The 16,491-nt window shown below is 44.9% G+C and overlaps 1 protein-coding gene across 8 annotated transcripts in view; it reads right to left on the bottom strand.

The window, feature by feature from the left end:
* Positions 1 to 16,491, bottom strand: part of TCF7 (transcription factor 7) — a 204,841-nt gene that overhangs the window by 175,125 nt on the left and 13,225 nt on the right. For all 8 annotated transcript variants that reach the window (XM_040442469.1, XM_040442424.1, XM_040442477.1 and 5 more), the window contains one exon: positions 14,275 to 14,381. In XM_040442469.1, coding sequence (XP_040298403.1) covers positions 14,275 to 14,381 — 107 coding nt within the window. The remainder of the gene's footprint in view (positions 1 to 14,274; positions 14,382 to 16,491) is intronic.

Below are 16,491 nucleotides of genomic sequence, written 5' to 3'. Positions count from 1 at the left end.
TACTGGAGTCTGCACTGTCCTACTTTTTAATTAACTAGCACATACATATACTGTACATTAACATTATATAACCAAACTTAAATGTGAGTTTGTTTTTAAAAAGTGTGATGGGTGTTACAGTGTCTGCCAAGAAAACGATCTTAGGGAGACGGTAAAAAAAAAAAAAAAAAAAATCAATCAGGGTCAGAAATCAATCAATCTTATTGACAGGAAGAGTGAAGGGAAAGTCTAGGATTCCAAAGAAGAATTGTGTGTGTACAATACAGAGAAGCAGGGCAGCTGACAGACAGGACCTGTGGCTGCGCCTGCTATCAGAAGGGTAGGTACATTTCAAAAGCAGCTTCAAGCAAATACTTTCATTTTGTTTCCCCATTTTCACAGAATTTTTTTTTTTGTGGGGCTCAAAATATAATGATAGATATATATATATATATATATATATATATCTCTCAAACGAATGATGAGGCAGCACTTCCAGTATAGAGTGAACGGGTGAGGACCCCTAACTTTATTCAAGCGACGTTTCGGCCTGCTCAATGAGGCCTTTCTCAAGCTACATAACAGTGCATATGACAAGGTATATATACCCACAGTACAATACAAATCAATGACAATCAGTGGTTAGGCGTGCTCCAATCTAGTCAAGTGATCATTAACCATATAAACACATGACATAAGTGTATAGTAAACATTCTCATATTGAGAGCATATAAACATTTCATAAATGATCAAAATGATATCAAAAGTAATATATAGAGATAGATTTCTGTGCATCCATTTCATTTGAATAGAATATATATCTCTCTATTCAATACGTGATTACACATAATAGACACTGTGCAGAAAGTGTTAAGTGCATATAGGGTTAAAAGGATTTGTGTTTATATATATATATATATATATATATATTAAGGGATCATCTCTTTTCAGGGGTCACACTCACAGATATCTCGCCAGACAACAGATTTTCATGTCCAAACTGCATTTACTTTGGCACACTTCTCATACAGGATAGCCCAGTTATACATCACTGGGTGGGGTGAGGTTCCCGCACCGCCAACACTTAAAACACAAATAAACGCCTGCCCGTCTAGGCAACACCTAAACAAAATACGTCCGTACCTCACTCGTAGAGCACAGTTCACACATGAACATCATATGCAGCTTTCCTCAGCCAACATCAATCCATGTGGCAATTCCAGTACCTTTTTGGGGGATTGAGGTCCAGTAGTCCTCCTGACTCTGACCTAGTGACCCTTTTCCGACATTGCGTCCCCCAAATTTCAGGCTATACCCTAGCCTTGTGGCCCATCAGCTTTGCTAGTTGAGACCACCCACCCAGAACCTCAGCAAGACTCTGCTTCACAAACACTCTTTCTCTCCCTCCTCAGACTGACACACTGGGAGGTGCTGTTTGTCGGCCTGATTCCAGCAGGCCTCACCTGCGATTACCTCAGGTGAAAGGAAAACATGCCCTGGAATTAGGGCGGTGGATTGGGAGGTCCCAGCGCCATCTTCCTGGACTTTACTTATCTCACCTAGATGAGATATACACCCCTTCCAGGGCTTCACCGTACACATCACTGTTCACATTGCCACAATATATATATACACATATATATATATATATACACACACAAACACATTATATATACATATATGTGATTAATACAAGATACAAGGTATAGCAGCAATTAGGGATCGACCGATTATCGGTTTTACCGATATTATCGGCCGATATTGAGGATTTTGAACGTTATCGGTATCGGCATCTATTTTGCAGATATTCCGATAACGTATTGGGAACACAGAACGCGCTGCTCTCAGCGCTCTCTGTGTTCCCTCCGCAGCACAGGGGAGAAGGAAGCAGTGTCTCCTCCCCCTGTGATGCCGCTGCCGCCAATGACAGGAGAGGAGACAAGAGGAGGGGAGGGGCTGTGGCCGCTGCGCCACCAATGAAGATGAGTCTTTCATTAATTCATATACAGGAGGCGGGAGCTGGCTGCAGAATCACATAGCCGGCTCCCGACCTCTATGAACGGCAGCTGCGGTCCGCGGTAGTTAACCCTTTAGGTGCCGCGGATCGCAGCTACCGCTCATAGAGGTCGGGAGCCGGCTATGTGACTCTGCAGCCAGCTCCCGCCTCCTGTATGTGAAAGAAAAGTATCTTCAATGGCGGCGCAGTGCGCCCCCCCCCCCCCCCTCAAGCCCCCTAGTATTAATCATTGTTGGTGCAGTGCGCCCCCCACCCCCATCCCAATAGTGCGCCCCCCACCCCCATCCCAATAGTGCGCCGCCCCCCCCCCCCCAGTATTAATCATTGGTGGCAGTGGCCACAGGATCCCCTCTCCCCTGCTCCTCCGATCGGAGCCCCAGCTGTGTAAGCCTCGGGCTCCGATCGGTTACCATGGCAGCCAGGACGCTATTGAAGCCCTGGCTGCCATGGTAAGCTCCATGCTGCTGTGTGCACAAAGCACAGAGCAGCAGGGACAGTGTGAGCTCCTATTCACCCTGATAGAGATCTATCAGGGTGAATAGGACAAGGGTTCTAGTCCCTAAGGGGGCTAAAAGTTAGTAAAAAAAAAAAAAAAAAAAATATTAAGTATAAATGAAAAAGATTTACAAAAAAAATAAAATAATAATACACGTTAACAATAAACATTAATTTTCAGCAGATTTGTGTAGGAATTTTTTTTTCCCTCAAAAATAAAAATACCCAGAATATCGGTATAAATTATCGGCTATCAGCCTGAAAGTTGACAAATTATCGGTATCGGCCCTAAAAAATCAATATCGGTCGATCCCTAGCAGCAATTTTCCTGTGTGTATTAATGAAAAACTGAGCGTCTTGTCCATTTCCGTGGATTCTAGTGAATTCTAGTTCCACATGGTTGGAATTTAAATGTTTTTTGGGACTTGTTCAATGTAAAGAGGACCTGTCACCTCTCCTGACATGCCTGTTTTATTAGCTTCATGCATTCCCTATGTAATAACAATTCTGGAGCCTCTATTATTATGGCTGAATAAACATCTATTCTATATGATGTGCCATTCCTCTGATATTTCTACTAGAAGTTGTGAATAATTGCTATTAGCCTTCAGTCAGGGTACAGAGGGGAAGTGGGTGTACCTGCACAGACTCACTCTACAGCCTTCCTCCTACTCCTCCTCCTTGCAGCCCCAAAGAAGGCTTTCAGTGGAGTCCTCTCAGTCTTCAGTGCCCCTTCCTAGCGGGGCACCTTCCTTTTTCCTGTGAAGTGGCAAGAAAACCCCATCACACCATACGGCAGATAGTAAAGAGAGTCTTGACGACTTGTGCGAGAGCCATGACCGTTTGGACTGCCCTGAGGAGGTTGGGGAGGAGGCTGCTGACCTCATGCATATCTCTCTTGATGGTGATTGCCATAGTGGCACCTGTAGCCACGACACTGATGGTAGGGGCAGTGACAGAAACGCAGAGCAGGGAGGGGGGCCCAGGAGTCCATCATAATATCTCATGATATCTGATAAAATCATCAGGGAGGGTGAGGACTCTGATGATGATTGTGTGCTGAACAGGACCTGGGAGCCGGATCTGGGTGCTGAGGAGGAGGCAACATCAGTAGAGAAAGGCGGTGGTGGCAGCAATGAAGAGTAGAGGCAACGTACCTCCAAAGAACAGCCAGGGCCACGTCAGCTTTGGGATCTGATGATGCCGCTGAAGCGGTCGGTGGGTTAGGTCCAAAAGGTGTCAGAGCTAAGCCCAGCTTGGCTGCCTGTAGCTCTGTGCGAGTAACTCACCTATGGCGCTTTTCTCCACATGGCGGGCACACAAAACCACAACAGGTCGGGCACCGGCAGCTCATGGCGTTCATGCTGCAGTTGTCCCTCATCTCCCTCAGATGTATTTTTGAAGAAACGTTGATGCTCATACAAGGCCAAATTACATTACTACCAGGAAACACTGTGTACACAGCTTGATGCAGCTTAGGGTGAGCAGACATCTGCCACCAGCGTGTCTGAAAGGGAGGCCCCACTTCCCCACCCGCATAATCACACACCTCCTGCTGCCACAAGCAGGAGAAGCCACTGCAGCCATTTCGTTCTCCTCAGCATGATGGATCAGTTTTTCCAGGTGCTGCAATGCATCATGCCACTGATACTAATGCCCGAGGGTCAGTTTGGTGTACTCACTCTCCACACAATGAAATGCAAAACATTTTTATTTAAAAAAATATATAATTTGGAGGGGGGGGGGGGGATGGGGGGTTAAAACTGTTGAAATGTTTTAATTATTTTGCCCTCTCTGTTAAATTTTTTTGAAGGTGCACTGGCGCTGCATAATTTTAGTGGATTACTTCATCAATACCGCCATTTTCTGAAAGCCCAGGCAAACCTGGAGCCTGCAATGCATGATACCATTGCCACTAATGCCTGAGGGTCAGTTTCCGTGTACTCACATTCCACACGGTTGAAATTTCTACATTTTCTTTGGGGAGGGATGGCGTTCCTTTAAGGCGCAGCATAAATGTATGTAATCACGGCATCAACACCAGCCTCTAGCATGCCACTAATGCCTCAATGGTCACTTTCTGTGTACTCACTTTCCACAAGGTTGAAATTTAAAAATTGTCTTTAAATTTGTTTAGGTCACAGCATAAATGTACGCGATTACTGCATCAATACAGAAATTATTTCAAAGTCCAGGCAGGCTGAATGCGATCAATAGACCTCTCCTTTCTGCCGGTGCCCCACCTTGCCACTCTTGGTGTCTGTCTGCCTACCATCATGTTCTGTACAGCTGCTGTGGCCTGTATCATGCCACTACTGCCACCTGCCAACCATCACGTTCCCTCAAACGACTTTTTTTTTTACCTCATAACACGGTGTGTGTTTAAACATCAACTACCCCCGATAAGGGACAGTTTTTGAAGCTCTGGAATATGAAAGAGTAAGACGTGTCGGTTTTTATTTACAGTGTATGTTAAACACTGTCAAATATTAGTTTACCAATAGCTATGCTTGGGAGGGAAAATAAATAAATAAAAAATCATAAAAAAGAAATGAAAAGAAATAACAAGTTTTCCTAAAAATGATGAGTCCTAGAAGGCTAGAGGGGGCTATATACCAACTTTGAGGGCAATTGGAGCAACTTCGGTTCGGCCTGAATTGATTTGGGTCCGAACCGAGCTTTTTCAAAAATTCAACCAACTGGACCAAAAACGAATCTGGACTGGATTGCTTATCTCTAGTCTTGAGGATAGGCCATCGATACTGAAGTCCTGGGAAACCCCTTTAAATTAAATCTTGACCATTGTGTGTATTAATCTACATAAGAGAACAGAATAATTAAGAATATAATAATAATGAAATAAATAATATTAATAATTAAAATTACTGCAAGAAGCTTTATCTCCACGTAGTCAGACCGGCAGCTCATATCCTTCAACACGTGGAAGCTGTCAGCCAGTGGCATATAATATCCTGATTAAATTCAATCCTTTATCATAAATTCATTAAAACCTTGGTATAATAGGGTCCAATACAGCATGCTGTGAACAAAATGCTTAGGCTGGGTTCAGACCTGAGCGTATTTGATATGCGCGTTTAACGCGCGTTTTTGTCGCACGTTTTTATGCGCGTTTTTTGCAATAGTAAACGCGCGTTTGACGCGCGTTTGTGTGATTGACTGCAGTGTCCTATGGCCACAAACGCGCGTCAAAACGCCCCAAAGAATCTCAAGAACTTGTTTGAGCGTAGGGCGTTTTTCAGCGCGTTCAAACGCGCTGTAAAACGCTCAAGTGAGAACCAGGGCCATAGGGAAGCATTGGTTTTCATGTGTTGAGCGTTTTACAGCGCGTTTGAACGCGCTGTAAAACGCTCAAGTGTGAACCCAGCCTTAGGCTACATTCACATGCCAATACATGTGACAGCCATTTTTTCACAGGACTTCACACAACCATTTTAAGAACAATGATAGACTATTGTCTAGAGTCTAGACCATTCATATGGCCGTTTTTTTAATAACAGCCTTTAAAAAATTAGGACATCCTATTTTGTCCATTTTCCCAGACCAAAAACCCCCATAAAATTGAACAGTCGTTTCTTAGAAAAGAATCTAAAATAAATAAATAAAAATGGTCCATTTTGTTATTTTTAACAGCCTTTTTTTTAATGTTATGTGAATGCAGCCTTAGACATAATAGACTTTAAGGTGGATTCACACTGCCAGATATTTGGGCAGATTACTGGGAACGAACGCTCCTGCAAATGCTCGTTCCTGACAATCTTCCTGTCTAAATGTGCAGTCGATCACCCGGCAAACAAGCAAAATGCTCATTCATCGGGTGATCCTGTCGTTCTTGCAGGCATACCAGTTATAGACAGCAGATCGTGCGATCTAAACAGTGATCTGCCAGAAACCATGATATTGTATGGGGACGAGGGATCGAAATAGAGATGCCTTGTCCCCGTACTGTGAAGGAGATCGCTGCATGCACTAAACAAGCAGCCGACTGTACATCGGAGCATCTAAACCCTCCTTTACTATATCACATATTAATGGATTTCTAAATAATGACCGAGTTTAATCAAGCGTTGATATCACTAGTTCTTTCGATACTAAAAAGAGAACCTACTGCCTTCACTTCTAACAGATGCCGTAATAATGCTGGATTAGATGATACAATGGAGCCCGCTGAATGACAGTTGACTTGCATCCCCCCCTTCAGTAGGCTTTTCATGGATTCAGGAAAGCCAACACCATTCATCTGACCCTAGAGCCCTGGGTAATTTAAAGCATAAAGAACTAGTTTTAGAGAGTCAGGTGGTAGGACACCCTACCTCTAGCTCTCAGGTAGTCACTTTGTGCACCAATAGGAGGGAACAGTTGCACCTACTTGTCATGACCATGGTTATGGTCGTGACTCTTTGGTCGTATGCAGTTGTCAGCGGTTTGTTCTATGTTGTCAACCACAGGTGAGGGCTCTGGGTTTGTTGCCTCACGTGTGGTTGCCGTTGGCAACATATGGTTGTTGGCAGTGTAGCAGCTAGGCGGCTCGCTGTCACGGCATGCGGTTGCCTCTGGCAACGTGTGATTTTAGTGTTCACTTTCTATGTTTGGTGTTAGGGAGTTTGTTCTGTGTACACTTCTCCTTTAAGTGACACTTACCTTGTCTGGTGATGAAAGGGTTAACTCCTTTCCTGGTGTGTGTGTGTGTGTGTGTGTGTGTGTGGGTGTGGGTGTGGCTACTTGGGCTATTTAGCTCCTGCTGGAAGCCAGAAGTCTGAGGGGTACTCCTGCCATGCTTTATGCTGGAGTCATCCTCCTGGTTCTTTTACCATCTGTCCAGTGAGGGCCACCCTTGTGGTCATAAAAGTTATGCATGATGTTAAAGAGGACCTTTCACCGATTCTTACCCTATGAACTAACTATACAGACATGTAGAGCGGCGCCCGGGGATCTCACTGCACTTACTATTATCCCCGGGCGCCGCTCCGTTCTCCTGCTATGCCCTTCGGTATCTCCGCTCACTAAGTTATAGTAGGCGGAGATACCAGTCCCTAAGTTATGGTAGGCGGAGTCTGCCCTAGCGCTGGCCAATCGCAGCGCAGAGCTCACAGCCTGGGAGGTTATTTTCTCCCAGGCTGTGAGCTCTGCAATGCGATTGGCCAGCGCTAGGGCAGACTCCGCCTACCATAACTTAGGGAACGGAGATACCGGAGGGCATAGCAGGAGAACGGAGCGGCGCCCAGGGATAATAGTAAGTGCAGAGAGATCCCCGGGCGCCGCTCCACATGTCTGTATACTTAGTTCATAGGGTAAGAATCGGTGAAAGGTCCTCTTTAAGTTGATGTTGTTATCCTTTCTATGTTTATTGCAGCTATGGATGTCCTGGTTACCTGTGTGATTTGTGGTGTGTGCTGTGTCCTTAGTGTTTGTGTGGACAGCAGTACTGGTGCATGGGTTCCAGTCTGCGAGGCTGTGGCAGGTAGGTTTGGAACTGGTGTAGTTCACCTGCCATATCCATATGTCTGTATATGTTCCCCCTTCCTGGCAGCTTGGCCAGTGAGACTCCTGTTCATCCGTGTCTTGGAGGAACAGGTCGTCTTACCCTGCTCCTAGCACAGGGTTTTCCTGAGGGATAGTAGGGACCCTAGGTTCCAGAGTATGAGCCCTCCTACCATCTGGGTTGGTTCATACAGTTAGAAGTCAAGGTCAGTATTAGGGACGCGATAGGAGGTGACCTGCTCCCTGATCCTGTGGTCCTGGCCTAGCAGCTACCCTATTCCATAACATCGCACGGATGAGGGTTTCCCCCACTCTCATCCGTGACACTACTAGTATACTTTAGATATAGCCGCCTAATATAAAGGGATCCAGGTGACAGGTTTCCTTCTAGGACCACCTCCTCTGCAGATGGTTTAGACCCTTATATGCAGCTTTGTGCAAATAAACCAGCTAAATTAATCATTAGGATTTTTGATTGATTTGTATGTAGCGGTGGATATACCGTAATAAAGTCAGCATACAGCATAGAGAGTAGGCAAACATTATAGGAGTCTGATGTTTGCAGCAAATGCTGTCCTGTTGTACAGTTCAAATATTAGCACAAAGTTAATTTAATAAGTAAAAATATTTTTTGTAAATAACATATGTACCTATTGAGACGAGTCTTACACTAGAACAGGGCTGGCCAACCTGCGGCTGTCCAACTGTTGCAAAACTACAACTCCCAGCATGCCCAGACTGTCTACAACTATCAGCCTACAGCAGGGCATGGTGGGAATTGTAGTTTTACAACAGCTGGAGAGCCACAGGTTGGCCATCCCTGCACTAGAATATACCACTTCCCTCTTGGCCGTATAATGCACAGTATAGATCTTCTAACCTAGAGTTCTTTCTTAAGGCACAGAAGGCTGAACTATAAGTCTATGATAATAAAAAGGTCCTCATAAAAAGAGAAGCGTCACCATGATCTCAGCACATGAATCAACAAAACATTTTCATTAGGATTTAATAACTCACTGATGGTCTGTTGAAGCGTTTCAGCGGGTTAACCCTTCAGCTGCAGTTTTATTAGCCCCTAGTGGGGAACAGTAGTAAAACTGCAGAGAGGAGTCACCTGAGGTCCTCATCTCAAAAATCTTATCAATATGAACAGTTTTCACTGGATATTAAAGGGGTTGTAGCATCTGAGATATTGGTGGCATATTGCTAGGATACGCCACCAATGTCAAAGAGTATCTCTAGAACGGGGCCCCAAAGTGTAAAAGTGGAGACCACACAAGCATGGCCACTCTCCATTCACTTCTATAGGAGTTCCGAAAATAGCCAAGCGCTGGCTCTGCTATTTCTAGAACTTCCATAAAAATGAATGGAGAGTGCACCAGGCATGCACGGCCATCTCTCTATTCACCTCTCACCATAGACCAGCATTCCAGCACTCTGAAGTCAGACTGATGGACCCAGTATTCTCAGGATAGATGGACTCCACCGCGACACATTATTTTGCAATATTCCAGTGCTTTAGGTCTTCCTATACATCACTAGCGCAGGGAACATCAATAGATTCCTTGCAACAGACATATCCTGTTTGCACCCTTGTATGACCAGAATACATTTTAATAGGCTAAGAGGTCAGTCCATGAATGTTTCCACTAGCCATCAGGCAAACATCATGAAATAACCATGGCCATTCAAAAATGATACATTTCTATAAGTAAAGGCAACTTAGGAGGCACTCAACACACAAGGTTCTGTCCAGTATTCTTCTGCTCAACGCCACAGGAGCCACATTCAACGCTCTCTTCAATAGACCTTATTTATAATATTATGGGGAAACCTAATATATTGAGGATCCATTTTGAAACCACATGAAAGACCATGTAAGCAAAATTCATAAAGAACACAGCATGAGCATGATGACATTGTCTGAATGGCTTCCATTACAAGCTGGAGGGTTCCAATAATCATTTGCAGACTAGTCACATCCCCTTCCCCCTTCGTAACATCACGCTCCGGCTCCAATCACAGTCAGGTTATTAAATTGATATAAATTAGTAGATAGATTACCAATAAAACACCATGCATCCAATTAGATTTTTTAGAATGCTACTGCTCCCAAAAAAGCACACAAATATTATACAACCCAAATTATAGACGTCATAAAACTTTAAGGGAGCTTCTAAAAAGACTGTACCATTTCTGATACACAGCTCAGGGTACTTTCACACTTGCGGCAGAGAGATCCGGAACTGCCTGCCGGATCAGGCAAAACGTATGCCAACTGATGGCATTAGTAAGACTGATCAGGATCCTGATCAGTCTTAAAAATGCCTGATCAGTCAAAAAAATGCATTGAAATGCCGGATCCGTCTTTCCAGTGTCATCCGGCAAAGCGGATCCGGCATTTATTTTTTTCACCTTTTTTTCAGTCTGCGCATGCGCAGACCGGAAGGACGGATTCGGCATTCTGGTATTCTGAATGCCGGATCCGGCACTAATACATTCCTATGGGAAAAAATGCCGGATCCAGCATTCAGGGAAGTCTTCCGTTTTTTTCGCCGGAGATAAAACCGTAGCATGCTACGGTTTTCTCTTTTGCCTGATCAGTCAAAACGACTGAACTGAAGACATCCTGATGCATCCTGAATGTGAAAGTAGCCTCAGCTGCAGCAGAACTTCTTGTTGAACAGTAAGCATGTACTACTTCCCCACCATTCACTGATTCATATGACACATCCAAATCCTTCTCACATATAAGATATGCAGCATCTGAGGTGTGTATTATGATGTTCTGCAGCAGCTGGAATATACAACTATATCATACACACTCAGCTATTTTCAGAACTGTAGTTGGCATGTGCTTCCATTATATGTATTAGACATTGATAATCATTATGTGATAAACAATACACCAAATTTTAGTTTTTTTTTAATGGATGCTGGAACATTGTGCACTTTACATGAGTCCTCCAGGATTTGAATACTGATAGTCTATCCTCAGGCCACTAATGTTTGATCTGCCAGCGCCGGATCTTCCAGCGGCATATAAGCATGGTAGTGCGCCTCATTTCATACACTTCAGAAGTCATTCAAGAATTAAGCATGCGTGGATTATTTGATAATTAGAAATAAATGCAAAACGGTAAGTTAATAAAATATTTCGGGAACTGAAAAATAACACAGAGTTCGTTTTTTTCTTGCACTAGGGCTGGGAGAGTTTTTTTTATAGCAACTAGGTCCTTAAAGGGCTATTCCCATCAAAGAAAGATCAACTGCCTAAATCTTCACAGATTTGGAATTGAAGCATCCTTAGCACTCCATTAAAGGGATTATCCGGGAAATAATATTTATTGATGATCTATTCAAAGAATAGGTCATCAATATCACATTGGCGGGGGTCCAGGTCCCGGCACCCTGCCAGTCAGCTGTTTTGGGAAGCTGCAGCGCTCACTAGAGCTCTGGCGAGCTCGGCAGCCTCTGGGGCGCATACTAAGTACAGCGTCATGCATCGTATAGAGGGTGTGCTTGGTATTGCAGCTCAGCCCCATTGACTTGAATGTGGCTGAGCAGCAACTGGGTCATGTGACCAATGTACGGTGATGTCACATGGTTTAGAAAGAGCACAGGCCTCTTCTAATAGCTGATCTCACCTGAGGATAGGTCATCAATATTAATTCCCTGATAACTAATGTCAAAAATTACAATCAGACATCACATAGTACATGATAATCTCTTTCTAACAAAGTTAGAACCAGCCCTGTACCTCACATGATCCAGAGATCTCCCCATTCATTGTTCTGCTAGATTTCTATCAAGATGACCGCTCAAGGGAAGTGTCTTTTCTGCCGCAGCTAAGCGGGTGTGTCTCAGCTCTCCCTATCACAGCTCAGGGGGGCGTGACTCAGCTCTCCCTATCACAGCTCAGGAGCCTTGTCTCAGCGCTCCCTATCACAGCTCAGGAGGCGTGTCTCAGCTCTTCCTATCACAGCTCAGGAGGTGTGTCTCAGCTCTCCCTATCACAGTTCAGGAGGCGTGTCTCAGCTCTCCCTATCACAGCTCAGGAGGTGTGTCTCAGCTCTCCCTATCACAGCTCAGGAGGCATGTCTCAGCTCTCCCTATCACAGCTCAGGAGCCTTGTCTCAGCTCTCCCTATCACAGCTCAGGAGGTGTGTCTCAGCTCTCCCTATCACAGCTCAGGGGGGCGTGTCTCAGCTCTCCCTATCACAGCTCAGGAGCCTTGTCTCAGCGCTCCCTATCACAGCTCAGGAGGCGTGTCTCAGCTCTTCCTATCACAGCTCAGGGAGCGTGTCTCAGCTCTCCCTATCACAGCTCAGGAGCCTTGTCTCAGCTCTCCCTATCACAGCTCAGGAGGTGTGTCTCAGCTCTCCCTATCACAGCTCAGGAGGTGTGTCTCAGCTCTCCCTATCACAGCTCAGGAGGCATGTCTCAGCTCTCCCTATCACAGCTCAGGAGGCATGTCTCAGCTCTCCCTATCACAGCTCAGGAGGCATGTCTCAGCTCTCCCTATCACAGCTAAGGGGGTGTGTCTCAGCTCTCCGTATCACAGCTCAGGAGGTGTGTCTCAGCTCTCCCTATCACAGCTAAGGGGGTGTGTCTCAGCTCTCCCTATCACAGCTCAGGAGGCATGTCTCAGCTCTCCCTATCACAGCTCAGGAGGCGTGTCTCAGCTCTCCCTATCACAGCTCAGGAGGTGTGTCTCAGCTCGCCCTATCACAGCTCAGGAGGCATGTCTCAGCTCTCCCTATCACAGCTCAGGAGCCTTGTCTCAGCTCTCCCTATCACAGCTCAGGAGGCGTGTCTCAGCTCTCTCTATCACAGCTCAGGGGGCGTGTCTCAGCTATCCCTATCACAGCTCAGGAGGCGTGTCTCAGATCTCCCTATCACAGCTCAGGAGGCATGTCTTAGCTCTCCTTATCACAGCTCAGGAGGCGTGCCTCAGCTCTCCCTATCACAGCTCAGGAGGCGTGTCTCAGCTCTCCCTATCACAGCTCAGGAGGCATGTCTCAGCTCTCCCCATCACAGCTCAGGAGGTGTGTCTCAGCTCTCCCCATCACAGCTCAGGGGGCGTGTCTTAGCTCTCCCTATCACAGTTCAGGAGGCGTGTCTCAGCTCTCCCTATCACAGTTCAGGAGGCGTGTCTCAGCTCTCCCCATCACAGCTCAGGAGGCGTGTCTCAGCTCTCCCTATCACAGCTCAGGAGGCAGATGAAGGATGAAACTGGGCATGTGCAGCCTTCTCTGTGAGGCGGACAAAGAAATATGAAAAAAAAACTGCAGGTGGCACTATGCAGATATATTTTATTGAATAACTCGGTCGCTATACTAAATTTTTAATTATATGCAATTACAAAAGTATTCAGATCCGGGTGCTGGTTTGAAAACCATAGAATATATTTTGTGGGACAACCCCTTTAAGTTTTTTTCCCTGTACAGCGGAGCTCCCACTTGTAGCAAAGACTCATAACGGAGGATTTTGTCTTGTCCTCTGCACCAGAAATCTGGCATTAAAAAAGTTTAACATTTTTGCACAAGCATCATTTTGGATTTTTTTTTTTATGCCATTAATGCCACTTTTTATTTTTAATGTGGCTAGGGCTTCATGTGAGGTGTGTGGCCTCTCACTGCCTGACAGATTTACTATAGCTCATGTTAGAAAATGTACAAAATCTCTAAATAAAGTATATTAGAAAAAAAGTTAGCTGTCTGTCCCTACACATTAGCAAAAAAACTAAAACAATAAAAAAACATGACAGGTACACTTTAAATGTCCTGTGCCTCTTAAAAATTTTGTTGCATCTTACTCCAGTGCAATTTGGACGACGAGCAGCATATCAAATGCCAGTCTTAGGTCGTTTCACCCATGGGACCTTTTAGAGCGGGGAGCAGCCTGTACAGAGAGAAACATCTAAAACAGCACTGTGGCCCTTCTTATGATCTGGTGGAACACCAAGAAAGCCACCGCACATCCCATTAATAACTTCCTGTGCTGGGAATAACCATTTAAAAGGAAATCGCCCTGCCCCAAACCACTGTAATGGCTGCATAGGTGTAAAGATGTCCCACAAAGAGTCCATGTGCTTGTATTAATGCACACCCAGGACTCCTAAGCTTGGCAATAGAACGGAGGCAATTTGAGGGCTGACTGTAGGGGGAATGCCAGCGAGTACCAAAATAAAAGTCCAATATTCAGAATCAGCGGTGGAAACACGTAGTTTTGATCTCTTTTTGTCAGTGGCGTTAGAATTACAGGTTCTGTGACAGACTCACCAGTGTAGACATAGATCCATTAGAAAGATAGGGATCAGACAGCATAAGGAATGGATAGCTGGAATATCCTGAACCTTTGTACATGGGCTCTTCCTGATGTTTAAGGCCTACAAAATAAAATAGAAATAAATATTATTAATAATAATACTTTCTACAGCATCACCTCTGTAAGGCACTTTAAAAACACCTTCCTATTTCAATTATCACCATATTTTACCTCTCAGTCCACACAAACTAGTGCAATGTCACAGTTAAGGGGTAACCTGCATGAACCAAATGGATCCCAGCTACCATTTTCTAGGGGCCCTTTGGAAAATGAAAGCTGAAATCTGATTGGTTCCTTCTCCACTTTCCCTTTGCACTTGCGTTTGCATCTTACAGATTATCATAATGTTATAATGATGGTAACTGATCTCTCCAGTAGGTTTTAAGGGGTTGTCCACAATAAAAAAAAAAAAAAAAAAGCGTCCCACGGAGCTGAGGACTACTACATATAAACACTGCAGCACAGAAAGGTGCCCCCACTGCGGCTGTCCCCTTCTGTGTCTGTATGTGACATGGCTGCACAATGCTTACATGCAGCGGTATTCAGCTCCATGGGACACCGCTGGCTTAGATTTATTTAAAGAGGACCTGTCACCACTCCTGACATGCCTGTTTTAATAGCTCCACGCATTCCCTATGTAATAACGATTCTGGAACATCTATTCTTATGTCTGTATGTTGTGCCATTACTTTATTATTTCTACTAGAAGTTATGAATGAATTGCTAGCAGTCTGCAGTAAGGGTACAGAGGGGAGGTAACCAGTTGGGGGGGTGTACCTGCACAGACTCACTCTATCCAATCGGTGCTGCCATTGTCAGACCGTGCAGGCACCCCCCCCCCCACCTTGTTACCACCCCTCTGTACCCTTACTGCAGACTGCTAGCAATTCATTCATAACTTCTAGTAGAAATAATAAAGGAATGGCACAACATACAGACATAAGAATAGATGTTCCAGAATTGTTATTACATGGGGAATGCATGAAGCTATTAAAACAGACATGTCAGGAGAGGTGAAAGGTCCTCTTTAAGACATTTCATTTAAAACCCATTTTATCTTCAATTTATAAAAGGGGCGAAAAAAAAATATTATCCTGGACAAGCCCTTATAAGTCCATGTCCTGTATAAACAAATCAATTACCAAAAAAGCAGACGAGCGATAATGCTTCATTCAGCAAGACTTCTGCTTATACCCAACCAGTGGGAGCGGCAGCTTCTACACATCTATGAGATTTATTTTCTTTTGCTTATCTTGCAGCACTTCACATAGACATTTCCCATCACATAACGCCCTCCCGCCCGCGGGGCTTACTATCCAATTTACCTCTGTCCACATGGTCACACACAGGGCCAATTTCATAGGAATGCAGCTCCCTTACATTTGGTAGTTTTTGGTTAGACGGTTACTGATAATTTGTGCAAAGATCTGATGACTTTACTTTGTCACTCCTTACCATCCGCTGTCTAGACACGAGCCTTTGTTCTTCAGCAATTAAACTTATCTGTGTACTTCAAACATCATTTATTTGAGCTGTTTACACTCTGATCACAGGAGAAGCAATGACTAATCCCACAAGATGTCACTTCAAGGTAAAGAGAGAAAAACAATGGGGTCACACATGACAAATCACGACACAGGTACAGTGGCGCTAGATTCTTGTGCAACCATTGAGGTGAAAGTGTTTTGCCAAGCTGTTTTCCTCTGTGGTGTATCAGCACAACTCCCCTAGTAGACTGCACACGCTAACAGGAAATGTCCCAAAACTGTCAGCCCACACAACTACAGCTTTAGGGTCCATTCACACATCCGTGTGTGTTTTGCGCATTACGGATCCGCAAAAAACACAGACACCGGCAATGTGCGTTCCGCATTTTGAGGCCCGCACATCGCCGGCACTATAATAGTAAATGCCTGCTCTTGTCCGCAATTGCGGACAAGAATAGGACATGTTCTATTTTTGGGGGGAACGGAAGTGCGGATCTGCAATTCCGGACCCGGGCAGCACATAGTGCGGCCCCATAGAAATTAATGGGTCCGCAATTCCGTTCCGCAAAATGCGGAATAGAATTGCGGATGTGTGAATGGAGCCTAAAGCCTCATACACACGGCCGTTGCCCGGCCGTGGCCGTATTGCGGCCCGCAAACAGCAGGTCCGCAATATGCCGGCAT

Source organism: Bufo bufo, chromosome 1 (assembly GCF_905171765.1).
Source record: "Bufo bufo chromosome 1, aBufBuf1.1, whole genome shotgun sequence".
Taxonomy (NCBI): Eukaryota; Metazoa; Chordata; class Amphibia; order Anura; family Bufonidae; genus Bufo; species Bufo bufo.
This window is presented reverse-complemented; position numbering and strand designations above follow the sequence as displayed.